Source organism: Martes martes (genome assembly GCF_963455335.1).
Source record: "Martes martes genome assembly, chromosome: 17".
Lineage (NCBI taxonomy): Eukaryota > Metazoa > Chordata > Mammalia > Carnivora > Mustelidae > Martes > Martes martes.
In genome coordinates, this window is record NC_137905.1 from 45,118,669 (window position 1) to 45,138,143 (window position 19,475).

Genomic DNA, 19,475 nt, shown 5'->3' on the forward strand with positions numbered 1-19,475 from the left:
ATGACATTCCCCATGAGATACTGCGCACGGGTAAAGAAAAGGAGGAAGCTATGTGTGTGATATGATACAAAACAGTGCACAGCATAAAGCATTTTGTTAAAAGAAAAAAACAATTTACATGGGTGGGGAAAGACGTCAAAAATTGTTAAAGGGACTGGGGAGCAGACCTTCACTTTTACTTGAGATTTTATTTTCCAATCTTATAAAAACCAAGTACTTACTTGGCAGGATGAAAGCGTTTTTTTGTTTTTTTTTTAACTGTTGAAATCTGTAGCACCATTTACTTCTTAAAAGATGACCCTCTAACGAGATTCAGCTTCCTTGGACAGGGCCCATGAAGAACGCCACCAGCCCTCCCAGATTTTCCTCACCAGATTCCTTTTCATTCCTTGCCGCATTCCTGGGCTGGGCAGGCAGCTCCCGAGGGCCCATAGCTGTGTCCCAGCCTGCCTGCTCTTAGGCAGGAGACCAGGTGGGAGGGAAACAGACACACCCTGGAATCCCAGTAAGCGCAATGTTTATTTTCCAAACAATTTTATTGAAATGTGCCAAGAGTACACGGGCAGCACAAATGTATGAACAGGAAAAAAAAAAAATCACACGTACAATAATTTTTAAAAAAGTGAACGTTAATCTTGGGAGATATCAGGTCCCCTTCCCCTCCCCCTCCAGACTTCCAGCATTTCCGTTATGGTTAAGCCCACTAACCTATCATTTAAAAAAAGGAATACAGGAACTTTTGCAAAAAATAAAAATTAAAAAAAAAATAAAAGGGAAAAGAAAAAAAATACCCAGAAACAAAACAAAACAAACAGCATGAAGGAAAGAGAAACGTTTTCCTGCTCAGATGGACTCTTCTGGGTCACCTATTAGGAGGCGTGCTGAGCGGTGGAGAAACACAATTTCAGAGTGTAAGGATATGGACCATCTGCAAAGGAGAAGACAGGTTTGGCTGCACCCCTCCTTCTCTGCAGGTGCCAACCACCCGGCCCCTCCTCCATTTCTGCTGTTCGGCTGCAGGGATCTAACTAGTCATTGCCCAACGTGAGACTTACAATCAAGCCCAATACTGAAGGCACTTCCCCGCCCCTGCCTTCGATTCCACGGGGAATCCCATTCCCAACTCCCAGCTGACCCAGGCCGTAAGTGGGCAGATGTTCCCTGCTGGCCACATCAGCCACTTTCCTGGGTACCCTCTAAGCCAGCCTGTGTGACAGACAGTGCTCAGTGTTTACTGGCAGCTTCTGACGCACAGAACACCAGTCCCTGGAGGACTAGTCTCAGTAACCCCGAGGCTGGCAGAGCAGGCGGCGGCAAGCAGCCAGGCTGGATCTCCCTCCCACAGGGACCATCAGGCTAAATCTCCTGGCGACCAGGTCCCGCCTGCCCATGTCGGCACCAGTGAAGCGACCTCTGGGGCCCTATGTTGACGGCAGGGAGGATGGCTCTGGCCTAAATCCAGCCCAGCATCAGGCCACAAGGGTGAGGACTACAGGACACACAGATACTCACTTGGGTTTTTCATCTGGTAATGATTCAGGAAGCCCAAAGTCTCCAGGGCATCACTCTTGGATTCCCACTCCAGCAGCCCAGAGGAGCTGCGTTCACCTGATCAGAACACAAAATTTGTTTTAGGCTGACCGGAGCAGGAATCAGGGGGCCACCCGCCTATAACCAAGGAACGGGGAAAGAAAGCGGCAGCAGTTCACTCACTTTTGCCTGAGAATACTTTCACAGAAGATGGCCGTTTCACTCCCAGCTCGTCGCAGATCTGCGGGACACAGAAAGGATTCAGAAACAGCAGTACCACGTGGCAGGATTCAAGCAGCTCGTGACAGAGTACTGACATTTTTCTGGGATTTCTGATCTTTTATCACACAACATACTCTAAGGCACCCCGCCCCCCAAGACTCAACAAAGGTTTAGAAACACCGCTCTTACTATGTTTCCACTACCTTTAACTATCATCATTACAGCAAAAACTGTCGTTTTTTTTTTTTTTTTAATTCCCACCTGGGTGTACTGGCACTAAGCAAATGTTTGCCGAAGTGACGAGCAACAGCTCAGGCCCAAGCAAGGGCTGAAGTCCAACCCTGCCAGTCAGCACGCCCCTCCCCCTCAATGCCCCAGTCTCCTCTGACCAGGACTGAACAGGAGCCTCCCTTCTGATATTATCGAGGCACGAAAGGTCCGACTACGTGGATGCTTTGACACTGGACTCTAATCGCCACTCTCTCACCCAGACTGGGAGAAACCTTTTCCGGCAAACAGGAGCCACCCCAGTCTGTCAATAAAGCAAACAGGACAGCCGACCTCCACCGCGGCTAGGCCTTTGGTGCTATTCTCAGCCTGTCCGTCCTGGTTCTGGCTGCATCCCCGGACCCAGCCCAGGGCCTGGCGGAGCTGTGGCTCAACAGGTACTAGAAAAGCCTACAAGACGTGGCTCATTCAGATGGCGCGGTGAGGGACCAGCTCCAAAGCACCCACCTCGAAGAAGTTCTCCTCAGTCACCTCCAGAGGGGCATTGAAGAAGTGCAGCACATTGCTCGGGTGCTGGATGCGGTTCTTGGCTGCCTGCTCTGGGGTCGAGAACCGATTGTTCCTGGATTCGCTGAAGTCTTTGTAACTGCACGACCCGTCTTCTAGCCCGTAGGACTGCCCGGGCATGATGGCTGGTTGCTTGGAGACACTGTACCAGAGAAGGGGAGCTCTTTGTCAAATCCCAAGCCCTCCACGGCGGCCCTGCTCCACAGCTGAGGCGAGACCCGCCACCCCCCACTCCTGCCCGAACAAGCACCCAGGCTCGCCCGTGCTCCTCTGCTGGATGCTTTCCAGAGTGGCCCCATTCCACTTCCCTTCTTCCCTCAGCTCCTCTCCAACACTCCCAAGCCCGAGGAGACTAAGCACCTACCAGACATTCAGCTTCTGCCCGAACATGAAGTTGTTGTTGAGGTGAGTAATGGCCCGGTCCACAGCATAGCCATCAGCCATCTCCACCATGGCGGCCCCCGGCTTGCTTTTCATGAATTTCACCTTGAGGAGATGGACTGCGATCAGTGCCACGGCCCAGCTGCCAGGGACCCTTCCTCCACCCCTTCTGAGCTAGTGAAAAGCAAGAACTCCTGGCTCTAGAGCAAGGCTTCCGTCTCCCCCCGGGGAACAAGACATCAGGAGCAGAGCAGCGTGTGCGGCCCTCAGGCAGGGCTCCGCGCACGGGCCAGTCTTTCTCACCTCAGGACACGACCCCCGAGTGCACCACTTAATGAAGTGCAACAAAAAGCAGGGGGCGGCGGCACAATAAGGAAACAAAGCAGATACTGCCACTAACTTCTGTCTTTGAGTACACAGACGCACATGGTCCAGAGCGGGTCATGATGTGAAACACCACTGTGGGCGACAGGACTGAAGGCAGCGAACACCCATGACAGGGGCGCTGAAGCCAATCTCTCTAGCATGAGGTCCTGCTTCCACATAAAGGTCTGGGAACCTGGGCAAGTAATTTACCCTCCACGCCTTCACTGCCCCGACTGGTCTCATCAAGGACTCTAGTAACAAGCAAGTTGCTACACGTCCAGTCCTATCCACAGTGCCCGATGTGCGGAAGGCAGGCTTAACCCATGCTATGGCTGCCACAGCTGTGACTCCCGGGCTAAGCCCGGGCTTAGGGGCTGCGAGCACAGAGGCTCCCAGGACTCAGCTGGGTTCCACAGACACAAGCCACCTGGTCAGGGGCAAACAGCCACCTGTCCCACAGGCAAGGCAGGCCGGCCCAGAGTTGCCAGATCATCTTTCAGTTTTCTGAAAAAATCCTCACGTGATGATCTTCGGCCACAAAAACTGAGTCTTATAAATCACAAATATAAGTATGACGTTAAGCATTCGTATTTCCACGAAGTCCTGGTTTAACGCACCCCATTAAGAGACGACAAAACAGCCACAGTGAGGACCAAACATAATGTCCGAAGCTGGCTGCCTGCTTCAGTGAGTCACCCTCTTGGAGCCAGCCTGCTGTCAGCCAGGCTCCTTCCCCCACCGTGACGCATGAGGCTCAGCCCGCTCGGGCTGCAAGGGTAGCAACGGACCTGAGAGAGACTCACCTTCTCCACATTGCCATACAAGCAGAAGACATTGAAGACCCGATCACAGTTCATCTTAGATTGATCCAAGCCATAGACCATGAGCACAGGGCTGTCGGCGTGGGGGCCATACTCGGGTGGTGGGGGAGGGGGTGGGGGGTGCCCATACTGGGGGCCGTAGCGACTTGGGCCCCGACGGTGACCCCCCACTGGTGGGCCCATCCTTCTCCCTTCGTAGTGAGGTGGGGGGGGCCCGTAGCCCTCATCATGGTAATGGCTGTGGTACCCACCGTGGGGCCCTCCTGGGGGGTGGGAAGGAAAGAGAGGGAGGACGGGTGAGAATTTGCGCGGCGGGCGGCGGGCAGAGGCACATGAGCCACGGGAGTCCACGGAGGGGAACCCCCTGCCCTCACCATATTCTGCGGGATGATCTCCCAGGAGAGGGGGCTGTCTCTGGCGTTTATTAGGGTTGCTGCCAGGATCACCTGTAGACAGAAGAAACAGTTAGAGGCCACCCTGGAACGAAAGGGATCACCCTCCTGACTAGAGGCTAATCTCGAAGACCTGCGGTTCCTGCGTGCCTAGGCAAACCCCCCTTCCTCACCAGAGCTGCTGGGGCCTCCTTCCTATGGCCTGACCCGCGGTGGGCATGAAACCCAAGCCTCAGGACTGGAGCCCACTTCCCTTCCCCTGCCCGTGCGAAGCAACTGGTCTTTCTCTGGGAAGGATGAGGCCAGCTTCTGGGCTCTCTCTCTCTCTCCCTCCTGCCCTGGCCCAAATGGGAAGCCCAACTCTCAAGCCCTCTGGGGCTGCAAATGCTACAGACGCTGTTATGTCACGGAGGCCAAGAACGGATTCCTCAAACTCCTCCTGATAATGGGAGAGGAGTTAAGAGCAGGAAAACCACCAAGGAAAGGCAGGGCAGAAAGAAGATAAAATCTGGTCCCCATAGTTCCAAGGTTCTAGGAGCTCTAGGCCCTACCCTCTAGGTCCCTTCCTTCTCAACCCTGATCCTCCCTGCCACCCCCCCATCCCCTCCCCCATGTCACACCCAACCCGAGAGGGACTGTGGGAAAGGACAAGCAGGGCAACATCAGAACCAATTCAATTGAACAGTCATATACAAGGCATTGACATTCTCAGACCCCGACAATGGCGCAGATCCACCCCAGACCCCAGCTGTAATTCATAGTCGCTACACGAATTTAGCGCTTGAGTGGCAGACACTGTGCAAAGCGCTTTACAGACATCACCGCTTCGGAAATTCCTCACAACAACCCTATGAGGTAGGTACTATTTTTGCCCCGTTTTACAGATAAGGAACCTGAGCACTCAACTTTTAACTGACCAGTTAAAAGACACTTTGGCCCAAGGTCACAAAGCAAAAGTTAGCGGCCGAGCCAGGATTTGAACCCAGATCTGGCTGACTCCAAAACCCAGGGCTCGAGACCACTGCCCTTTCCTGCCACCCGGCCTGGGTTTTGTTTCCAACAATCAGTCATTACAAAGATGGAAAAGGGCTACTTACAGCAGAAGTACAGAGTACAATGTCCATTTGTCACAAAAAACAAATCTGTATTTTCTCTTACCATTGGACGCTTCAACAGTGAGTTAGCACAGTTCTGAAAGATGGCGTCCCATCAAACATACACTGCGACCCTGCATCACATGGTTTTACAGTCATAAATACAAGTCACGGTACACACCCGATACAATTTTTTTTTAAAGAATTGTCTTAAAAGTCAATGTTTTTGATTAAATCAAAAATGGCTCACAGATGTTCTGTCCTCAGAAGATACCAGAAAAGTGGCAAATAAAGGTGTATGAGGTGGGTAGTGTCCCTCCGTGTTGTCAGCTCCTCACACTGTGTGCTGCAGTGCGGTGCTTCTGGCTGTGTAGCGCTCCGTGTGCGTGTCTCCTGGGTATGAAGTGTGCCAGTGGCCCCACTATGCCCGCGCTTTTGGCCTTGGGAGCGCGCCTGGTTACCCGCCAGCAGGTAACTGTGTACCTCTGAGCTGTTTGGCTGTCTGGTTTTAGGTCTGTTTTGGTTTTTTTTGATTTTTTTTTTTTGGTTGTTGTGGTTTAAGTTTTTTTTTTTTTTTTTGTTTCTGAGCTCCAGTTGGTGCAGATTATGCTGGCAGCCGATGACTGCGGAAAAAATAAAAATATCAAAACAGAAAAGAACAAAAAAAAGGCCCTCCCCAAACCAAAGGACTTAAAAAGAAAAAACAAAAAAACAACCCATATGGCGAGGAATGGAGAGAGGATCCTATTGTCTTGGAGGCCCATGGAATCTACTTCGGTCTATGAAACGTTCTCCGAAAAGAGCGCCGCTGGCTGGCTGGGAGAGCTCTGTTCTCTGTGTTTCCTACTTCTGTGTACATTTTCGGGTTCGAGTTTGCTTGGATTTTGACTTTTTTTAATGTTTAATAAAAAAGCAGTGTCTGCTGCCATGTTGCGTCTCTTTCTCTCTTTGTCTCTGTCTGCCTCTGTCTCTGTGCTTGTAGCTGTTCCTTGGAGCGCGGTGTGGTGTTCTTGATGTAGTGAGCTCAAGTCTGCGGCTGTTTCTGGGGACGTGGTGCAGGCTGCGTGTTCTGTTCTCTCCAGGAAGAGCTAGTGGTTTCTACCCTGTGTGTTGGTGAGCAATGTGCAGAGGCAGAGCCGCTGAAGTATGGTTCCCGAGGGGTGGCGAAGCACCGCCCTCACTCCAGGCCACCTCCTCAGCTCTCGTTTTTGCCCCCCAGTCTTGGGGCGGCCAGAGCTGAGAGGCATCAAAACCAATGCACAGCCAGCCCCTGCCACTAGCCCCTGCCGGTCTGCACATCTTCTATTTATGTTCCTTGGAGAAGAAATGGTTGGTTGCCATGTTTCTGTTAGCGGTCATGTAATGCCATTGCCCGCTCTGGTACATTCACTCGGTCACCAATTTGCCTCTGACCTCTGGAGGGGCGGCCAGGCCCACAGCGCCCACCGTCAGGGTCCTGGGGAGAGTCTAGCCCACCCTGCCCACTGCTTCCCAGCTGCGAGGGCGAGCAAGACAGGCCCGCCTAGGAATGGGGGCCTTTGGCCTCCCAGGGCCCATGAGAGATCAGCAACCGGCCTCCTCCCTCAGCCCGTGGCCTAGTCCGACGTATCAGACCAAGACAGACAGAGATGGACGGTCTTGCTGAGGGGGTGCCGCTGCTTTTCCAAAGGCAATCCTCCACCTCTCCCTCCTATCCAAGGCAAACCATTCTTGACAGAGTCTAGGAAGGGGGTTGTCCGTTTGGGCCCCCCGCAGAGATGTTGAGTCCCCGCTACAAGGGAGGTGAGGCGTGTCCGCCCTGCTCCAATCCAGGGTGTCACCTCCACAAGGTCAACTTGCTCAAAGGCTCTGCTCCAAGGGTCTGGGCGCCCTCGTCACCTCCCCAGTCTGCCCCGCCCTTCCCCCAGCAGACCCTCTTGATAGTGGCGAGCAAGAGAACCATTCCGGGGCCAGTTGAGAATGGAGAGTCAGTGACCCTAGGCAGGCTCCTAGAAGGGCAACAGCAGAATCCATCTGGGAGCTGCTACTGGTTTATAAACCATTGCCACGTCCTGTGCTCAACGAGGCCCTCCCTGCTTCCCAACCCCGTCCAAGCCTCTGCCCTGGCTTTACACCCTCAGCCACGTCAAAGGGCCCCCAGCAGCAGCTACAACCTAGAGGCCCCCTCATTCACCCTCTCCCACTGGAGCATCTTTTCCAAGAGCTGACCGCGCAACACCCCCCAGACCCTCCCATGTCCACAGGGAGCCCAATGGCATTACATAACCCTGAGCCCGGGTCTATGAAGTGCACTAGTCGAGTGAAGGCAAGGCGGGTGTGTTTAGAACAAAGTTGCCATCAGGATTACCTTGTCCACTGAGATTGGGGTTTGTGTAGTCCCAAGTATCCTGATCATTCTTGAACACATTCAAACGTGTGGGCTGCAGGTACAAGACAAAGCTTGAAATTAGCCAGGCCCCCCAGCTCACCTGGAAGCTGACAAGGGGCAGTCATTTCCTAGACCCACCTTCGCGTATTCAATCTTCAGAGTGCAACAGCCCGAGTAAATATCAGCCCCATTGAGTGAGGCCTTGGCCCGCTGGGCACTCTGCACAGAATCAAATGTGGGTAAAGTTAAGGAAAGCCCCGAGACAGGCGCTCTTTGGAAAGGGCTTTAAGTGGTCCCAGAAAGGGATGAGGACGAGGGAGCACCCCAAAGACCACACTGCATGTGAGTTCTGGGGTTAGTTCCTCACCCACAATCACTAGCTGCTCACATGGAAAGGGCTAGAGGGCGGCTCTGGGTGGGCAGTCACTGTCCAGAGTTCCTCTCTCACCTGCACTCTCAACCCCACCAGCCCAGAGGTGGCAGCAACTCCCTCTGCCACCACCCCAGGCCAAGCCACTTTCCCTCTGCCCATTCCTCTCCCTCTCATGCTGTGTACTTTTTTTTTAAATTTTTTTGAAGATTTTATTTATTTATTTGACAGAGATCACAAGCAGGCAGAGAGGCAGAGAGAAAGGGAAGCAGGCTCCCCGCTGAGCAGAGAGCCCGATGTGGGACTCGATCCCAGGACCCTGGGATCATGACCCAAGCCGAAGGCAGAGGCTTTAACCCACTGAGCCACCCAGGTGCCCCCTCATGCTATGTGCTTTGACGAAGCCTGGACAATCTCTGAAACATCAACCAGGTGAGGTTCCTGCCTGAACCCTGTCAGTGGCTTCCCACCGCACCCTGACCCATGTTTCACAGCACTGCCTCAGATGCCCGGCTCACTGCTTCCAAACCCTGCAGTGAACCGTCTCCCCCTCATCAGCGGTCAGGCCATTTGCTTTCTCTAACACTAGGCTGCTGCCCACCTGAAAACCTTTACAGAGACCAGTTCTTCTGCTCCTACCTCATGGCAACAGAACATCACCCGCCAGATGTGCTGGGCACTCCTCCCCTTCGCAGCAATTTAGACTCTGACCTTTCACACTACACGCCAGTGTCTTCATTAATGACCCCTCCCATCAGACTGGAGCCTCCAGGAAAGGATCTGGCACCTGGCAGCCATCAGGAGCCCGCGCTGGTTGAAAGGATGGACCCCTGCTGAGCCTTGTGAGAGCCCCCACCTCAGAGGATTCCCCTTTCCCGGCAAAGGATATTCCACCATGGCCTGGACTCCATTCTTCCGGAAAATAACAATTCTCTGGACAGGACCACAAGGGTTGCAAATAGTGTAAAGAACATCCTGTAAAAAGCACACAAGCAAGATGAAAGGGCACTGGAAGGTCAATCTGGCTCAGGGGAGAGAACAGGAGAAAGAAAGAGCTCACAAAACCATCTAAAAGAAGGCCTACTGGGCACGCACCGTGGTAATGGAATAAATCGGGTTCAGGATGGTAAAGAGAAGCACACTGTTGACGCTCCGGGAGTCATCCGAGTCCCCAGGGCGGGAGATCTTCTGGCTGGTAGAGTAATTGACAAAAGCTGGGTGGCCAGCAATGTAGATCTGGTTGTCGGCCGCGTAGTTCACAGCGTTGCAAGCCCCCAACACGTCTTCAAACTCCACCAATGCTTGTCTCTTTTTAGGCATTACTACCACATAGCTGGCAGGAAAAACACACGTTTTGGTCCTCTCAAAGGAACATAGACAAAATGATGACATTCAACTTTCCCTGAATGGACTATCTCTCTGGACTCCTCTGTACCTCCACCATGGTTTCCTGACCTGAACACCCTGTACCCTAAATGACACAATAGGCAAAAGACATGTAACTATGGCATCACCTCCTCTGGGAAGTCTTCCTTCCTGAATCCTCTTCCCTCGAGCCAGATGCCTCCCGAAGGCTCCTAGGCTTTCCTATCACAGTGCTGATTGCTCTGGATGGGCAACTGTTGGAGGAGCCCCACAGCTTCATTTCTATTGCATTTCTACTCTAGTCCCAGTACCTAACATGTGACAAAAATACTCACTAAACAAGAGAATCCAGATTAGAAGCTAGAAGAAAAAAAAAACAGCTGAAGATGGGTGAAAAAAAAAAAAATACAGGAAACTTGCTATAACCTGACCCAAAGTATAAGGGCTAAACCCAAGAGCGGAGGAATCCCAGGGCCTAACCAACGAACCCTGGGCCAAACTGGCTATGTCACTTCCCACCAGAAACTAAGGACACACAGGACACCAAGAAGCAGACTTCTATGTCCAACCCATAGCCTCTGAGGAGTACCTGATAGGTCCAAATTCCTGCAAGGCCTCCACAAGGTCAGCTTCCACCACGCCGTCAATCAGGCCCCTGATGTGGACAACTGGGGAGGCAGGGGTTTTGTGTGGATCATCGTAGTTCTCCTGAGAAAGGAAGGAAAAACGTAACTTCATTTCCTGCTGTACAAGATGGTGGCCCACTGCCCTCTGTGCTGCTGGGAGACCCAATCAGGTAAGACACTTAGGTATCACACAGGGCAGACAACAAGGGATGGCAACACAAAGCAATCACCCCCAAAGGATTTTGGGCCAGCAGAGCTCAGGCCCCGAGTGGATGGCCACTTGCCTATACCTCTTGCTGTAGCTTCTGAGGAAAACAGAATGAAAGACAAGGCATGCCCCAAACCTTACGTTCCTCCTAGAATTTTTCTCTTCAAGTAAATGGGGGAAAAGACTGGGATGGAAATGGGACAGCACCAGCAGGAAGGGCTCAAACAGTTTTCTGCTGCAGCCTGAACCACAGCGTTCTCCTGCCATGTTTCTTTGCCCTTTCCCTTGTGCAACAAGTCCAGCCAAGCATTACTGTCCCCACTACTCAACCCCCAGGATCAGTCACATTAAAACATCCCTGCCCCCAAAGCTGTGAAAACCACTTCTAGTCTTTCACCACCCACCAAAATCTGTGGTAAAAAATACTGCCTAAACTAGATTATGGAAAATAAGATGAAAAAGATCCTTTACAAGAAAAAAAGAAAGGAAGAAACTCCAACCCACATCACTAAAAACCAACACGATTCCCTCACAAGAAGTATCTTTCCACCCACACAGAAGCCTCTGGGAATCAGGAGGAAAGTAACTTTCTCCATGTCTCCTGGGCTCTGGGCCCAACCTCCTGTTTGAGAGCCACCAAGCAGAAGCCCATGCAACAGGGGCAGAATTGGATTCTATTTCAGGAACGAACCACACAAACCACAGGAGGCACACCCGCCTGATGGTTACCAGCTCAGCGGTTTGGAGTTCCACAGCCCATAAATTCTAATCCCAGCCCCTCCCCCATCACTAGCTATATGATCTACACAAATTTACCTCAGCTCTACAAGTCCCTACTTGTAATACCATCCTGTATCTCATACAAACTGTTGGAAGATTTAGTTCAAGTAGTTTTAAAATAAGTCTAACAAGGCCTGCCGCAAGTTAAAACACTAGAAATCACTGCTACAGGTCACCACCAAACCCTGGAAAATCCTGCAAATGGCTGAAGGGGAGAGGACTTCATGAACTTGGGAGGGAGGAGGGAATGGGCTCCAAGTCAGGAAGCACAAACGGCGGTCCTTTCCGACTAGGAGACCAACGACGTCGAATGCCTTCGAAAATGCCCACCCTCAGAGAACATTTTGGTTTACCAAACCAACTCCATCCAGTTAACCCAACGAAACTGTAAGCAAACTTGTGGTGGTTCCACAGCTTAGTTCAATTCCCAAATGGCAAAAAAGACCTTTCACCAGCCCCTTTCTTCCGGTTTTCAAAGCCCACAAAAAATGGGGACATATTCTGTTGCGGGGGAATATTCTCAAAGTAAATCAACTTCTGTATAGACACAAACCATGACGTTAGAGATTAAATAGCGATCAGCCAGAATTCCCTACTCAGGCGCGGAAAAGGCCACCGCCCACCCATTCCCGCTCACGCGGTGCTACCCACCCCCCCTCCCCCGCCCACGAGGCCCAAGAAGAAGTGCGCTTGCGCGAGGGCAGTGACTTAAACGATAAAGGAAAAAAAAAACGGGCCGGCCGCGTGCCCGGCCCCCCACACTCCAGCCCGCGGCGCCTGCGCACTGCGCCACCCGCAGCGCAAGCTCCTTCCTCCGCCTCCCACACCATCCCCCCCCACCCCGTTCTGAATAGCGCGCACGCGCAAGCTCCTGTCCTCGCGCAAACCCCGCCGTTTGCCCAACGCCTGCCCCTCCCCCACCCCGTCACGGCGTGAAGGCCCGGGCGCGTGCGCAGAGGCGCCCCCCCAAAATGAATACCCTCAAGGTGGAAATTTTTCCGTCCCTTCCCGGCCGTTCCCGGCCCCTAAGGCCCTGGCCTCACCCCGCCGCCGCCGCCCGCCGCCCCGGCTCCGCCACCGCCGCCGCCGCCGCCTCCGTGCTGGTCGCCAGCGTTGTCCGTCTTGAGCCGCTTAGGGGCTCGGCCGCCCTCACTGCCGCCGCCGTAGTAGCGGCCACCGCCGCCTCCGCCGCCCGCCGCCGCCATCTTCACCATCGCTCCCGACCGCCTCCGCTGCTCGTCCGGCTGCTGCCTCTGCTCCAGCCGCCGACGCCGCTTCTCCGCCCGGGGCAGCAGCCTCCGCGACATGGCGGCACAGAACCCGCCTCCCCCCGCCTCTCATTGGGGGAGGGACACGCCCGTCACCCGCCGCCCCCACCCGATAGGGGGAGCCACTGGTCCCGCCAAGGGGGGAGGGGAAGCCTCCGCACGCCTTGCGTGCCTATTGGGTACAGCGCACGCCGTTCTTCAGATGGGCCCGCCCTCGTTTGTCTGGGACACTCCTTATAGGCGAGTGCTTTCTGCCAGTCATCTGGCTGACCCCGCCGCCTTAAAATAAACTCCAATTTGATAGGTCGAATTTCTGGCACAGCCTGGCCTCCTTTGGAGCACCTGATAGGAACGACGCTCCCCCTCGCCGGAGAAGCCCCGCCTTCTTCCCACTTTTATTGGCTCCCTCACTAATCCATCAAACCGAAAATTCTTAGCGTTCCAGTCAAAACGACTGCCTTCCCGCGCCACACCGCAAGGAGAAAAGGAAACCCCCTCCCTTTTGCCTCTCTCCAGTGGTTGCTGCAGATGCCCATCTTCTACGTCTCTACCCGATTAGTCAATGAAGAGTGGAAAGGGTCGTAGGACCACCGGTGGTCTCTGATTGGGTGAAAAAGGAGAGTCCTCCCCATGCCGGCAGGCGCTCTCTGGCGCAGTCTAGGAAGGGATCGGAGGCGAGAGCGCAAGCGCGAACAGGCTTTCAGGCGTCCCAGGAGGCGGGGCGACCCTCTAACCCAGCGAAGGCCTGGCGTACCCCAAGTAGTTATTGACATTCTGTGTGTGGTGCCGGAGGGTAGACAGAGACAGAGGGGTAGCTGCCAGTGTCTCTGTCCCCGCCGCTATCCCTTATTCCTCTCCACCTCGAATCCCCACAACGCCGGGGGAATTTTAATAACCCAAACTTAACCCTTTCCGTAGAAAACCATTTCGCCCTGCCGACGGTCTTCGGACCCTGTCAAGTTCGCCGGCGTCCTTTCCCCGCTCCGCTCCACCTCTCAATTCAGCCAAAAGAGCACTTTTCAGTTTGCACAAAGGGAAGGTACACGCACTTTTCGACGTTTGCCCGTGCAGGCCCTCCCATCTAGAACCCTTTGTCTACCACCTCTCCTGCCGGAGGAATCACTCCTCTTGTCCGTGCAGTCTCCACTCTGAAAAGCCTGTCCCTTGCCCCAGCCAGTCCCGACCCGAGCCTGCCTATGGTAACCCCTGACCACTCAGGCCAGTGGTTTTCAGGCTATAGCCCTGACCTCTGTGACTTGTCACAGTCTGGTGACTGTTCCTTTTCCAGCGGGGGAGTCCTGTGTGGGTAAGGGAGCGGTGGTCCCTGCCTAAGCCTTAGCGAGGCTGGTCCCTTACCAAGCACCAGGTACAGCACCCGGCACAGCGTTCGGGCTCTGCAAAGGGGAGTCCTGGTGTTCTAAGTGTCCAGCGGGGGTGCTTGGGTGGCTCAGTTGGTTAAGCGACTGCCTTCAGCTCAGGTCATGATCCTGGAATCTCAGGATCGAGTCCCCCATCGGGCTCTCTGCTCAGCAGGGAGTCTGCTTCTCCCTCTGACCCTCCCCCACAATGCTCACTCGCTCTCGCTCTTCCGTATTCTCTCAAATAAATCTTAAAAAAAAAAAAAAAAAGTCTAAGTGTCCGGGGGGCCTGCCTTCCTTGGGGTAGGGCGACCCTGAAGATAACGCCCTCCCTCAGTCTCTAGAGTCCAAGGAAGCCCAATAGCTGGAACCTAGGGGCAAGGCCGGGCCAGGCAGGACCCCGCGTTATGGGGCTACCTCTTGGGGGTGGCAGGTAAGACACTGCGCTTAGAGAGGCCAGAGTCGTGGGAAACAGGGTCGACTCCCCCAAAGATGCTTCGGAATCTTCCCACTGGTGACGGGGCGTTCCCGAAATAGGAGCCCTCGTGGAAACTAAGTTTGAAATGGGGTCAGTGGCGCTAAGACAGTGGGACAGGACTGCTGGGTTCGCAGATTTAGGGAGACAAAAAAGTTGGGAACGGGCCGACGGGGATCTAAATCAGTTCCCGATCACACCGGGAAGACCCAAAAAGGAAGGTGGTACACAGATGGGAAGCGGCGCAGCGCCTTCAACACGTGATCCGTGCGACGGAGAGAGGCGGGGCGGGTCCCATAGAAGGGCGGGGTCGCAAGGTCCCGACGTCAGAGGAATGCGGTGGGGGGAGGGGGGAGAGGGGCCCCTCCCCTCCCCGCCCCCGCGCCCGGCCCGTACGCCCCTCGCGCCGACGCGCGCTGCGGGGACGCGGCGGAACGGTCCTCGGCGCGGTGCGTTCTGGCTCGCTCGCCAGCCGGCTCGTAGCCACAGCAGGCGGCCGGGCCGTCGCGTAATCTGCACCACCGCGCTCCCGGCCTCCGCCCCTCCCCCACCCCGGCGCTCGGGCGGCGGGCGGCGCCTCCCACCCATCCCCCGCACCCCTCCCCGACCCCTCGCCCCCAGCCCCTACCAGCTCGGCGGCGAGCCTGGCCGGCCGTCCGGGATCGAAAAGAGAGCAGACACTGGGAAGTTTTGGGGGAGGGAGGGGCGGGCCTTAAAGGGACCACGACCTCTTTTCAGCCTGGAAAAAAAAAAATAGGGGGTGGGGTGGGGGGAGAGATTGAAAGTTGCTCCGCGGTTGAATGGAGGAAACAATGCCAGAAAGGCAGGCAAAGACTGATGCACCGTTGAGTTAGGGCTCCGCGTCCCTTTTCCCCAAACACCCCAATCCCTCATTCCACCCACCACCCCCCTTCCATCTCGGAAAGTCACGCAGTTGTTTGGCAGTCACGCCTCATTCCTCCTGGTCAGCCAAATGTTGTGTTAGTTGAGGTTAATGTTGGGGCGCACATTGTACGGATGCGGAAATGGGCTCAGGGGACGCAAGCGGCTAATGCTGATCCCCCAGCTTGTAACTGGCCCGAGAGAGGCATTTGTCCGCCGCTGCAGATGTGTAGGCACCGCACTGCAGTACTTGTGGTTGTGGGGTCTGCAGTGTGTGGTGCGGGTTCCAAGAGCACAGGCTCTGGGGCCAGACCACCGAGTTCAAGCAGGGAGCTTGCACGCACTAGCTCTGTGGCCTTGGAAGGTGAGTTAGTCCTTTTGGGCCTCTTTTGCCCTCCTCCAATAGGAGAATGGTAATAGCACCTGCCTTCTAGGGTGGTCTTGAGAGATGCTAAGACTGGAAGCAGAGGGGACCTTAGGCCTACCCCCATTTCGCAGATGAGGTAAGATTGAAGGGAAAACCCAGTTGAAATACACCGCAAGAAGACCTAGTCGCTCCCCTCCCAATACATAATCTGACCCTTGTAGGCCCATCCATGCCTGCCCCTTTTCCACCTGTTTGTGACATGCATGGCACAATGACTTTCCTCCTTGCATCAAATGCCTAGAGTCCATTCCTGACTTTGCACTGGCTCCTCCCTCTGCCTAGAATTTTCTCCCAGATCTTTGCTCCTCCTCAGATAGGCCATGACTCAAATGTCACTTCCTGACAATCCCAGCCTAGTTACCCCCATACACTGTTATATAATCGTGGCTCCCCATTTGTCTCCCTCTTTGCTCTTACTGCTAGGTGAAAACATCTAGTTATTTATTTAATTTCTGCCTCTTCGCTAGAATCTGGATTCTTTTGGGATTGGAAGTAGGTATGTTTTAATGACTTTAAGGATCTACCCTAGGGTCATTTATTCATTCCAACGGATGTTTATCGAGCCGACACTAGTGGGGGCACCTGGGACAAAATGGTGAACAAGATATGGAAAATTTCTAGCAAAATACTTATATTCTAGTGAAACACTTAAGTAAAACATACTGTATCAAATGGTGAAAGCTGCTATTTAGAAATTAAAACAGGGCGCCTGGGTGGCCCGGTCAGTTAAGGGTCTGCCTTCCACTCAGGTCATGATCCCAGGGTCCTGAGATGGAGCCCAGAGCCCCAAGTCTGGCTCCCTGCTCAGCAGGGAGTCTGCTTCTCCTCTCCCGCTCCACCCCCCTGCCGTGCTCTCCCTCTCTCTCTCTCAAATAAAGACAATCTTAAAAAAAAAATAAAATAAAAACAAACAAACAAACCCCCCCCCCACCCAAATAGATGAGGGATGTATGAGGGCAGTTTGCTGGAAAGGATATTCAGAGGAAGCTTCACTGAGAAGGTGACCTTCTCACAAAGACCTGAAGGAGGGGAGAGAGGAAGTCAGGTGGATACCAGAGGACAACCGTTCTAAGCAGAGGGAACAGCCAATGCAAAGGCCCTGAGGTGAAAATGTGCTTGGTGTGTTCCAGGAACTGGGTGGGTGGAGTCGAACAAGGGGCCTGGTAAACTGTAAGCGATGCTGCTGGAGATGGAGGCTGGGGGAGGAGTTTGACTTCGCCTCTGAGGTGGAGCCCTTGAAGGCTTCCCAGGGGGGGAGGACCCTGATCTGGCTCAGGTATTCACAGCGCGGTGTGGGTGTGAGAAACAGACTGTGGGAGGTGGGGCGGGAGCCAGGAGAACAGTCAGGAGGCTGATTCAGGGGAACAGTCTGGAGAAGGAGTGGGGGCTTGGAGGGTTTGAAGTGGACGAGTTGTGGATCTCTTTTGGAAGTAGAGCCCATAGGACAGGCTGAGGGGTCAAAGCTCCCCATGATTCAAAATCCCAGCTGCAGGGCCCGTAGTGGTGGCTAAGGTCACCAGCTCCTTTTGGTGCTCTATCCACTATGAGAGGCTGCTTAAAAAAAAAAAAAAAAGATTTTATTTATTTATTTAAGAAAGAGAGAGCATGGAGGGGGAGGGTCAGAGGGAGAAGCTAACTCCCCACTGAGCAGGGAGCCCAAGTGGGACTCAAGCCCAGGACCCTGGGATCATGACCTGAGCTGAAGGCAGACATTTAACTGGCTGAACCGCCCAGGCGCCTATAATTTTTATTTTTTAAAAAGATTTTACTTACTTGAGATAGAGCGTGTCTGTGCAAGAGAGAGTGAGCGAGAGCGAGTGCATATGAAGGGCAGAGGAAGAAGGAGAAGCTGACTCCCTGCTGAGCAGGGAGCCTGATGTGGGGCTCGATCTTGGAACCCCGGGATCATGACGGAAGCCAAAGGCCAACGCTTAACCAACTGAACCACCTGGACGTCCCCAGATTTTTTTTTTTAAGTAACATCTTTACTGAGATATATTCATCCTTTTAGAGTATACAACTTAGTGGGTTTTATTCACAAGGTCGTGGGACAGTCACCACTGTCTAATTCCAGAACTTTCTCATCACCCCTAAAAGAAACTCCATCTCCTTCAACCCCCAGCAACCCTTAAGCTACTTTTAGTCTCTACGGATTTGCCCCTTCTGGGCATTTCCTATCAATGGGATCCTAAACACGTGACCAGTAGTGTTCAGGGGTCATCCAAGTTATGGGATGTCCTTCACTCCTTTTTGTGGCCAAATAATATTCCCTCTGCATGGACAGAGCGCATTTGTCTTCATGGGTTGACGATCGCTACTGCTCACTCCTCCAGGACTCTTAGCTCCTGGCTCACTGTCTCTCGTTGTGCCTCTCTCACCATCCTCAGTGACTTCCACACCCAGGTAGACGACCCTCGGGCCATCCTCTAGGCTCTTAGACCTCCTCTTACCCAGCGACCTTGTCTTCCTCTCAGCCCCTCCCTCCAGTGGGTATACCTCCACCTTATCTCAGTAACCACAGCCTCTTAGAACCTCATCTTCAAGCGTCTCACTCACCATGCCTTATATCCTGCCTTTCTAGTTCATTCCCTTGAAAACCTCAACTCCCAACAATTTCCTCCAACACCGTTCCTCTTCCCCTCAGCCCCCTCATGTCTTCACACAGATCGAATTCCTCGACCAACCATTATGGATCACCCGCTCACACACGTTCACTGCACACCTCCCCAGCTCACCGTACTCATCTGGCAAAACCACAGTCCTTATAAAATCCAAGCTTCCCCCCACCACATCAGCCGAATGTGGGCGGAGAAAAATACACACCCAGGCTAACTGGCCCCGCCTTAACTTCACGCCCACCGACTGGGCGTGGACCACAGCTCAGCAACTTTGCCGGTGTCCCTTGATCCTCCCAGATGACATATCAGACCTTCTCTTCAAACCTCCAAGAGCTCCTTCCTCCTCCTCACTCCCAGCAGTGACCTCCTTCTTGCTTCCTGAGAGAATCACAGTCACCTTCTCACCACGTCCACCCGCCTCCTGCATCGCCACCACGTGGGGTGGCCTGGTGTGCCTGGGGTGGGGGTGGGGGGAGGTGGGTAGCCAGCCCTGTTCCCATCTGTCCCCATGCATATTCTCATTTTTCTCTTCCCCCATTCAAGAAAGGGATCCCCTGTGGGCTCGGGGTCTCCGGAGAGAAAAGTGACAGGTCTGAGCGCAGAAATAGGTCAGCTTTCTTTTCTTTTGAAAGCCTCTTTAGGACTCTAAGCGGAAATAGCTTCACGGTCTATTGAGCGTCAGAATGAAAGTTCAGATGCCCTCAGGGGCCCGTGTGTTAAGCCAGTCCTGGAGGAGGAAAAGTCTCCATTGCATTCCATAGCTGGGATACACCCTCCCACCAGGTCTATTGAGGTACATAAGACATAATAAAAGTATACAAGTTGAGGAGTTTCAGCTTCTGTAAACCTCGGAAGCCACCACTGCAACCAAGATCATGACGGTGAGAATGAACGTCGGCATCATTCCTGAATTTCTTCACCAAACCCATCGTCCCTCGCCCCTCTGTCCCTCGTCCCCTCCGCACAGACACCGATCTGCTTGGTTTCAGTCACTATTGGTTAGTTGGCATCTTCCAGAATGAAATGATACAGTGTGGATTTTCGTGTCTGGCTTTTTTCACTCAACATCACTCTTCTGTGCTTCATGCGTGTCGAGCTAGGCCATTGCAGGGGACAGTTTATCAAGTCG

At 53.7% G+C, this 19,475-nt stretch overlaps 1 protein-coding gene across 3 annotated transcripts; it reads right to left on the reverse strand.

Annotated features, from left to right (window-relative positions):
• Positions 1–178: 178 nt before the first annotated feature.
• Positions 179–15,112, reverse strand: HNRNPL (heterogeneous nuclear ribonucleoprotein L). Of its 3 annotated transcripts, none has more exons than XM_080828290.1 (13): positions 15,048–15,112; positions 10,294–10,412; positions 9,435–9,672; positions 9,229–9,314; positions 8,108–8,204; positions 7,949–8,021; positions 4,490–4,561; positions 4,098–4,378; positions 2,912–3,033; positions 2,488–2,689; positions 1,714–1,771; positions 1,513–1,608; positions 179–928 (listed from the first exon to the last, which is right to left on the reverse strand). In XM_080828290.1, the coding sequence occupies exons 3-13, from the start codon at positions 9,657–9,659 to the stop codon at positions 870–872; spliced, it is 1,371 nt and encodes a 456-aa protein (XP_080684416.1). In that variant the 5' UTR covers positions 9,660–9,672; positions 10,294–10,412; positions 15,048–15,112; the 3' UTR covers positions 179–869. The 3 variants fall into 3 exon arrangements, with proteins under 3 accessions (XP_080684416.1, XP_080684415.1, XP_080684414.1); XM_080828289.1 differs by lacking the exon at positions 15,048–15,112 and adding an exon at positions 12,362–12,645; XM_080828288.1 differs by lacking the exon at positions 15,048–15,112 and adding an exon at positions 12,362–12,645 and having other exon boundaries at positions 4,098–4,561; positions 8,108–8,202; positions 9,227–9,314.
• Positions 15,113–19,475: the final 4,363 nt, after the last annotated feature.

Bases quoted from the DNA above. Each gene is read 5' to 3' on its own strand.
- HNRNPL (XM_080828288.1), bottom strand. From the start codon at position 12,625: ATGTCGCGGAGGCTGCTGCCCCGGGCGGAGAAGCGGCGTCGGCGGCTG. The intron at 9,315-9,434 runs GTGCGTGCCCAG...TGCTTTTTACAG, and splicing joins CGATTTATTCCATTACCACG to GATGTTCTTTACACTATTTG. The intron at 1,609-1,713 runs GTGAGTGAACTG...TGTTCTGATCAG, and splicing joins GAAAGTATTCTCAGGCAAAA to GTGAACGCAGCTCCTCTGGG.